General features: G+C 41.5%; 1 protein-coding gene across 1 annotated transcript; it reads right to left on the reverse strand.

The window, feature by feature from the left end:
* Window positions 1-310: 310 nt before the first annotated feature.
* On the reverse strand, window positions 311-8839 carry LOC134854700 (protein-methionine sulfoxide oxidase mical3b-like). Its single transcript, XM_063871085.1, has one exon. It carries the CDS (start codon window positions 8809-8811, stop codon window positions 2053-2055), a length of 6759 nt encoding a protein of 2252 aa, XP_063727155.1. The 5' UTR covers window positions 8812-8839; the 3' UTR covers window positions 311-2052.
* Between the last annotated feature and the right edge of the window lie 418 nt (window positions 8840-9257).

A 9257-nucleotide genomic window follows, 5' to 3' on the forward strand; every position in this document is an offset into this window, starting at 1 on the left:
TAGAAAGGCTACATTCAACTGCACTTCATTTAATCATGTTACGCAATTAATTTGACTTCTTAGACAGATCGGCATTGTTAAGCCTAAACAACATTCCAGGAAATGCAAATATTATTGCCGCATGTCACCAAAACGGTTTCCGTTTCACCGAAATTATTTCACGGTTTTGTAGCACCGTTCTTTTCATGTTTTAAGAATGGCAGCATGTAAAATAAATAGAACCGGAAATTACAAGGATATGAGTTATTTCTTCCATTTCACTCTTGAGCACACCTGCTTCCTTTGACAATCTGACATGGAAAACTGAAACTCTGAATACGAAAAAAGTGAATTAAAATTATAAAACTATTTATCAAATCGGTCAATCTAATTGCTAATAAATAGACCAGCATTATAATGTATTTGAGAAAATTTATGAGCACAAGACGTTATTCACAAATCAACCTTTAACGCCAATCCGTAGCAACCTAAATTAGATCCATTTTTGTTCCAGGTTCTTGGCCAACTTCGGATCAAGTTCAGCCCTTTCTCCCATTTCAATGGCTTCATTTATTTTGCAAATGTTCAAATTTAGATCTAAGAATAATGCCAATTTACTCAAGTGATCGAAAGTTCTGTCGAAACAATAGCAGGATCAATGGTATTTGCGTTAATCTATTGGCTTTCTTCAGACAAATCAGACATTTGTCGCTCAATTTAAACAATCGCTTTCAACTTAGAGCATATAAGTTCTAATTCAGGTCACAACATGGTCAATATACGGTTCAGATGTTCCATTTTATTATATATACCAAACATTACCAACAGCAAAAAATGAATGCTGCATGAATAATTTTGCGCATATTTTCACCGGATTCCATTGAATGATTGATCGCATGTAATGAATGACTAAGTGGCAGACAGGCAAATTTTCAGATTAGATGAGAGGATGATAGGAAAAAGGGCGACATCAGTTCAACTGATGGTTATTTTCACGCAAAACATCAAAACTTGAGACACATTCTAATTATTTAACTGCATCACTAGGTTTTGTTTAGTTGTGGTAAATTTAACTGGTCCAAATTAAAAAGGGCAAGCAAGCAGTCGTGTATTCAAGTCAACGAAATCAATTTACAATTTTTAACTTATTTGAATGAGAGGAGGGTCTTTTTGTAGCACAAGCATGGGAATAGAAAATGTGTACCACAAGAAGGTACAAAACATCACAGACATTCGCGTCATCAATCTTGCCAATAAATCAAGTCTGTCATAAAAACCACTGTGCTTAACCGGTTAGAGAAAGATGAGCACTTATTGTCCATCGGTGGGGACTAAGAATAATCATAAACAGAGCAATATGGAAGCAATGGGTCAGTAAAATGTGCCGTCTTCAGCACGGATGGAGGAAAAATATTGAAGCCCAATTTTCCACTTAATTTAAATCGCAACAAAAAATGAATGAACTGATCAGCTTCTAAAATCAAAACTAGTGTGAATATTATGATTAAGTACTCATTTTTTCAATGAGTCTATCTGGAACTTGATCAGACAGTTATTAGTAGCTAAATCTACAATTTAAACAAAATATTGTGATTTGAAACTATAACAAAAATTTGAGTATGTTTGATTTCAATCAATAAAAAATAACGGCAATTTTATCAAAATAATTCAAAAGCAATCATCCACATAACTTTAATCGTCACTTCGACTTCAACGAAATATTGTTCTGTTAATACTATCATAAGAGGGGAAATTTTAATACAGAATCAAAATGCCACTACATCTAGACTGTTGCTTCGGATCGGATATAAAACCTCATGCAATGTATCAAAACGAGTTCGAGTCAACACAATCATTCGTCATAAATAAGATACTATTTTCAGTTGTATGTTTAGAATAAGTGAAAACAAATACTGTATTCGACAAACAGGTCAGATGTACCTTGAGAGCACAATCAGATGACAAATTGAAGATTGAAAGGCACAAATCCAACTATTTCACGTGCCAAAATTTTTTTTTTCTCCAAAAACCAGAAGTTATTGTTTCGTATTTTTGTCGTAATAGTAAGCTTCGTCATTTCTTGAACATAGTCTTGATCTTTCTTTTCGGCTTTAGGGAAGGATTCGAGCCATCTACATTAGCCGATGTTGTAGAATTTGCGCCCGTATCCGAATGTAATTGCTCATCCAATAGGCGCTCGCTTTCTAATTTTTGGACCAGCTGATTTTTCTCATCGACCACTTCTATGATCTCTTGAAGCAGCTGTTTCTCTCGTTCGATCTGGGCTTCGCTTTTCTCAGTTTCTTTGACGTTCATCAGTTCTCGGATTTCTTGTTTCAGGTTGTAATGCCTAACGTCCAGTATCAGCTGCTCTCGCATGTAGACGAGTTCTGAAATTTCGGCAGTTTTTGAGTCTAGCTCCTGTTTAATTTCAACCCATTTTTGAGTCAACTCTTGCCTATCTTTCTTCTTTACTTTCTTGTCCGTAACGCTCTTTTCAATTAAGGCTCCTCGCTCGCTGATTGCTTTGAGAAGAATCTCTTTCTCTTCTATCTCGCGTGTCACTCGTTCCAAATTCTGGCACCGGCTAACATGTTCCAAGTTTTCCATTCGTTTTGCAATCAATTCCATCTGCACTAAATCTAGTTCTCTGTTACCATTTTCAACTCCTTTTTTATTCACATTTTCGTTAGATGGTACGTCGTTTTCCAGAACTATCTCAAACGATTGCAGTTTGCCATCCGTAAGCTTCTCCATGGATCTTCGTAAATCCGTTTGCTTGTAGTACGGCAGACCTTTCTCCGAGCTTGCAACTTCATTGTAAAGGTCATCCAAGTCTTTGTTCACACCAGAAGTTCTTCGACCACCACAAAAATCAGTTATTGAGTCTATTTTGGTGTCAAGTGTTCCGGGTAGGTACTTCAACCCCAATTTCAGCTGCATCTGTTTAATTTTCTCTTTCTGTTTGGTCTGTCTTGCTTTCCGATTGCTCTTTAGCATTTCGGCGGCTGCTTTGTTCTCGTGATTGTTCCGAACCGGCGTCTCGGGCCTTGTTTCTGTCTTCTCAGGTGATGCCGGTGCTTTCTTTGGCTTACTGTCGTCAATTTCATTTTTACCTTCCGGTTCAGCCAACGGCGCTTCTTTTATGAGACCGTTTTCTAGCTCGTTCGGTACAGATGAAACTGGTTGACTTTCCACTGGTTTTTCGATCTTTTCAGTTAAAGTGCTCTCGTCATCTGAGATATTTGAGGCCTGAACAGGAACATGTTCTGACCTCCTCTCAACTTTTTCTTTGTCTTTAAAAGACTGAGAAGACTTTCTTTGATTTCCAGAACCAGCGTGCAAACCCAGTTTGGAATCGGATTTATTGTTTTCCTTTAAAGGCATGCTTCCTAGTTTCTCGTTTTTGAGTGTGGCCGATTTGATTCTGAAGTGACCGGCAAAGAAATTCTTTTCTTTTTTCGTGGGCAAATTCGGACTACGACTCTCAGCACCAAGAGTCTTTGTTTTTCCTCCTTGGTCGTCAGAATAAATTGAAGCGTCATTCAAGGCAGACGTTGATTTCTGCTGCTTCAATTTAGACGCCTTTTCTGAAGAAAAACTTGACTTGAATTTCTTAAAAAATTTCATACTACCTGACTTGGGTGACTTTATTTGGGTAGTATCGGAAAGAACTCCTGGGTCGTCGTTTACTTCGATGTCTGTTAGACATACTTGGGGTTTCTTTTCAGGTACTTTATAACTGAGAATCGGTTGGGGTCTCGACTCTAGGAGAGTGACTTTAACAGTCGAGTTGAGCTTCGTGTGCTTCACTTGCTGTGAATCACTACCGCTGGTTGTGGGTTTTTGGGAACCTGGGACCTCTGGCGATATAGGCCCCGACAGGGCGCTCTCACTGTCGGGGGAATTCACAAAAGGGTCCTTCTCGCTAGTTTTACTCGTGACCACAGTAGAATTAGGTCTTCGACTCGCATTTATCTGCTTCGCATCCGAAGTCATGGAAGACGATCGAGATCCAAAAAGAGATGGAAACGTAATCGATGAGCTCGAAGACTTGGTGCTTTGGGACCCTGAAGGCGATTTTGACTTCTTGCTTGGACTTCCAGATGTAACAGGGTTTGAACTTTCAATAGCTTTCGGTGATGTGACTCCTCCAATTGCATTGCTAGGAGGGGGACTGATATTAACACTCAATGGCCGTATCCAGGATTTGTTCTCAATAGACTTATTACTCTCGAGAACTTCTCCAGCTCGTGTCATTTTCTTGGACTCTGTAGCGTTTTGCTGCAAAATGATTTTTCCCGTGTCTTTTGATATTTGAAGGCCGGTTGCTTTGATTGGCACTTGAATAGAACTATTGAACTTATTCTCAACATTCACAGTATTTGCTCCAGGTACTTTTGTAAACTCCTTAGACATGTATGTAGTCATTTTAAAAGGCTTCACAACTGGCTTCGCTGTAGCAGGAGGCGGCGATGTTGGACTCACTGCAGTTGGTTTCGTACTGTTTGTTGCCACTTTGAGGTCACTATCGGGAACCCGTTTGACAATCTCAGTCCCACTAGCTCCTCCTCCAAAATGAGCTGCTTTCAAACTGGCCAATTTTGCTTTTCTATCCGCTCTCTCCTCTTCTCGTGTTTTCGATCCCAAAGCTTTTCTGACGGAGTTCTCGACGTTGACCCTTGGATCAAAAGCAGGCACAGGTGGCGATTCCTTGTCAGCGTATGCAAATTTCTCTTCAGGAGGAGGAGTTATGATGCGCACCTGTTTCAAGGGTTCAGGTTGAGCTGGTTTGTCTTCTCTTTTGTACTGCTTGTAAGTTTGGTCCAATTGTTCCATGAGACTTAAAGCTGAAGATTGCGGAATGAAGTCAAGGGTCTTTTTGACAATCTGTTCCTGCGCTGCAGTTGCTATAGAAGCACCTGTCCCAGACGAGGTTGAAGTCTTTCTTGTCAAATCTTTCTTTTCGATTGAAATTATGTTAGGTTTGGCAGAGTCCGCGTCTCCTGATTTCTCAACATTTTCTGGTGCATCAACCGGCTTTTCGGTCTTCATAGCCGAGTCGGCTGTCGGTCTTTCAGGCGAGTTTTCCGGTTGATTTTGCGCTTCTAGAAAATTACTTCTGATTTTGATTACTTCCCTTCTGTGAACAATACTGCTTTGCGGAGGTGCTGGAGCATCTGGCGAGGTATCTTCCAAATTCTGTCCCATCCTCTTTTCTGGCGACTTGTTGTTATTGCCCCCCAAGAGAACGTCCAGACTCATCGGTTCTGGCTGCACTTCAGTTTTCAGACGCATCACAGCAGACGTGACCTTAGTAATCCGTTCTTTAGTAGGACGAGGTCTTCTCGCTCTCCTTCGAATCATATTCTTTATTTTGTCTCCTTCAACCTCAGTTTCGGAGTCTTCAGTTTGAATTCGTGCCGCACTCATCGGAAGCTTGACCCTCGGCGGCTTCGATTTCTTTCTGACTGGCGATTTCTGCATACTTATTGGTAGCGATTTTGTCATGGGCTCAGTCTCCGAAAACTCTTGAGCAGTGTTTGTGCTACTATCATTAGATGATGACCCTTCTGACTCCGATTTGGTGTTTTCGATTTCAGTTCCACTGTCTTCGTCTTCGTTGTCACTTCTTTCCACTTCCGTGTCACCTTCATCGTCGGCATCATCCTCACTCTCAACTTGCTTCCGCTTGGATCGCATGGCGTCCTTGCCTTTCGCATTTTTCGATTTGTCGTCCTGGGCAGCTTTATTTGGGTGTACACCTGATACGAACATTCTTGCACTGTAAACTTCTCTCCAATTTGTCATTGCATCCTGAGACATGACTGCTGAATCGAGTAAATTACTGGACGTAAAATCAGAGGCTTCGTCACTTGATGCCTCGCTATTGTTGTCCGCCGTTTGGTAACCTGGTCCATAATTGATATCCGACATTTCTTCTTCTGTGAGCTCGCGCTTACTGGCTGGATGAGCTTTGGACACCTCAATTTGAATCCTCTCAACTGGCTTTACAGCCTGCTGGATTGGTATGTCTGTCAACAGCGAGGCCAATCCTCCTCCCGTGCTTCTCTTTTTCTCGCCCACGTTCGACACACTACCCTTATAGCCAGGAAGCTTTTCGGCTGCTTGACTAGGTGGCCCAATGAATCCTTCTGTTCGCCATCTGTAATGAGTGCTGCAATAAAAGTGATTGGATTTATCCTCCTCGCTCTTGAAGTAACTGTACGTTTGTTCAGTCAGAAGTTTCTTGCAGTAGATACATCTGAAGCAACTTCGATGGAAGTATTGGCCTTCCAGCAACATCCGGTCCAGCATCAATACGTCTTCTTTACAATATAGGCATTTCACTTTTTCTGCGCCTGATTTTCTCTGGACCGTCTTTGAACTCTTTGCTGGCGAGTTGGATGGACTTGAAGAGTTGTCGGAAACTTCACCTCCAACATCTTCAGAACCTCCGACTGACCTTAAAGCTCTCCTTGGCCTGTTTGATTTCTTATCAGCACTCTTCGAAGGTTTGAATGTATCGTCATTTAGTGACTCAATCCATTTATTTTCACTCAAGTCCAGCTTGTTGATCTGTCGCGGGTTTTTGGTTTTCGCCGCTGATTTGGGAACTGAGCTTTCTCTGGCAAATAAAGGTATACTGTTATCTCCATTTTTAGAATTGGGCGAAGGATTTACTGAGATATTGCGATAGTGGTGTTGTCTGTGATTGTTTTGTCGGCTCTTTCGCTCGTCTCCCGACCTCGTATTATTCGGCATTGCGAACTCGGAACTGTTGTCTACGATCTTATTATACTTGGGCAGTTGGCTCGCAGGCGTGACGTCGCGAAATCTATGGTATAGAGGCACCAAGATGGAAAGAACTGAGAGTTCGTCTGGAACCTCGGATATGAATTCCGAGTGGGAAATACCTGGATAGATCCCGACTGCTGGCAGCTTGTTGAACACCAATTCGGCCGTTTCGTCAGGCCTTAGAGCCCTCAGTTTGTGAATGTTAATCAGTTCCGGATGGAATATATGCAACAGCACAGCAAATGCTCGCGTATCCTGCCAAGAACGGGTAAGATCTTCAATCTTCACAAAATCCGAATAATTTTTTTCGCACTTGAGAAGTGTCTTCTGCACCCAGTGCAATAAAGCTGTGTTGTCAAGTTGTTTCTGAGGCAAAACATCACCTTGAGAGTCCTTTGACTGTTCGGGATCATCCGTAATGAACAACTTATTCACGTCCCTGAGAGAAGGCATGCTCAAACTCGGGTATCTGGCGGCTGGATCTAAAGGATAAAACTGTCTTGCAGGCAATGATTTGAGTCGGTCAGATGAAAGCAACGTAAAAAGGCTTTTATAAGAAGCTTCATGCTCCGATAGAATTTGATTCACGCTACAAGATCCACTGCTCCAGTTTTTCACTGTCCAAGCAGCGTCAAACGCACTCAAGAAACCTTTCCCGATTCCGGAACCCGTAGGCCAAAAAGGTTCTATGAGCGAATCTCCCACCATCATTTTGAGCAAAAATTTACCATGCTTTTTGTATACCCGAGCTGCATTGTCAGCGTAATACATGGAAGTGAAGTCAAACATTGCGACATCAGGTTGATTGTAATGGTTTTTAGCAAAGTTCAAAGGCAGCGCATTGTCTGTAGCGACCGCTGCTGCATCATGTGCAAACTTCAGAAGGTCTTCTTGGCTAATATTCGATTCAGCCAATAGCATATCAGTCTCTGCGTAGTCCGATATTAATACACCTCGCTCCAGTAAACTCGACTTGTGGGCTGTCATGATGAAATAATGTGTCGCATCTTTGTAATAGACGACATTCTCTAAATTGATTTTCTGCATTGCTAACTTCCGGAACAAATCTGGCTTTGCATAGGAAGTCACACCTGCTATTTCCGGCACGCAGTTTTCCTCGTTTGTGTGTCCGTTTTTGAAGTTTGCAGTGATAGCTATTGCTAGTTTAGCACGATTAGCGTACCTTTTGAAATCCGCGAACGAATTCCTGCGACCATCGGCACCAATGAGAACGTCGAACGTGTACTCACTCAGTCGTTTTTCTGTCTCAGGATCCGCCGACGTTAAACGTGCTCTCCACAGTTCGTCTTCTGATTCTGGCATTATTACATCTTCATACGAGACTGAGTGGTGAATTTCGACTCCCAGCAGTAGTGCAATCTTCAGGAGTATCAACTGAAGCTGCCTGATGCTGATATGGTCAATGGAGGATATACAAAACTTTTTGTACAGCTTTTTAGCACCCAGAGAGGTCAAGTCTCTGATGACGACGTCCCACAGATGTAGAACATTGTTCCTTGTGAACGCGTCTCGTTTCTCCACTAAAACTACTTTCGCACCCAGAAAAGCACACTCCACGGCAGTTCGAAGCCCACAGGGACCTGCCCCTATAACGAGAACTTTAGAATTGATGGCCGCATTTCCCTTCTGGTAAACGGGCTCACCTGCGCGCTTCGACAGTTTAGCCCACAGATGTTTCGCTCTCCACGTTAGCACCAAAGAACTGAGTTTGGTGTAAAACTGCCTGTGGTCCGCATTTGGATCAATATTAAGAGTGTTGCATAGACGTTTGAACGCTTTAAGAGTGCCTTTAAATGTGCAAGCATTAACTAGTTCTTCAAATACGTTTTGACCACTGAGTTTTTCTTCGGGCGATCCTAAAAGAGGCTCTGTGATCGTTTCATTCAATGGCAATTTGGATGGAGAGGAATCTAGATTCTGAGTTTCGGACAACCCGTTAGACAGTTCGGCAGTTACCGGAAGATCCTCCTCTAATCCAGTTTCCGTGGATTCATGGTCGACAGAGTCATCCATATAGTCATCAAATTTATTACCACAAAATAAATCTGAAATCAAGATAAAAGCTTTAAAAAATTTAGAAAATCTAATTTGAAAGCTTTTTGAAAAACTGTTTTGAGTACAAAATCAGAAATGTTGCACTGATTTACTATCTAAAGCCTGATTTGTCAATTATTATTGGTTTTCTGGTTTGTTATTTATTTACACCAGCTTTTGTAACATTGATAACAGGATCTTCATTTCCAGTTGATAATCAACAAAACTGCTGCGGCTACAAAAGCGAAAAAAGCAGGGATGACTTTTAACCCTGAGCACCTGCAAAATCATTGAATTATTTCTCCAGAAATGATTATGTTTTAACTACCACAGCAAAAAATTTTAGATAGTTCGTGATATTTTCTCAACAAAGTATGGAAAGCGCAACCACTCGCTGGTTGTTTTCCATAAAAATCGAAAAAATC

Source organism: Symsagittifera roscoffensis, chromosome 1, assembly GCF_963678635.1.
Source record: "Symsagittifera roscoffensis chromosome 1, txSymRosc1.1, whole genome shotgun sequence".
NCBI classification, from domain to species: Eukaryota; Metazoa; Xenacoelomorpha; order Acoela; family Convolutidae; genus Symsagittifera; species Symsagittifera roscoffensis.

Excerpts from the sequence above, each read along its gene's own strand:
- LOC134854700 (XM_063871085.1), bottom strand. The coding sequence starts at position 8,811 with ATGGATGACTCTGTCGACCATGAATCCACGGAAACTGGATTAGAGGAG.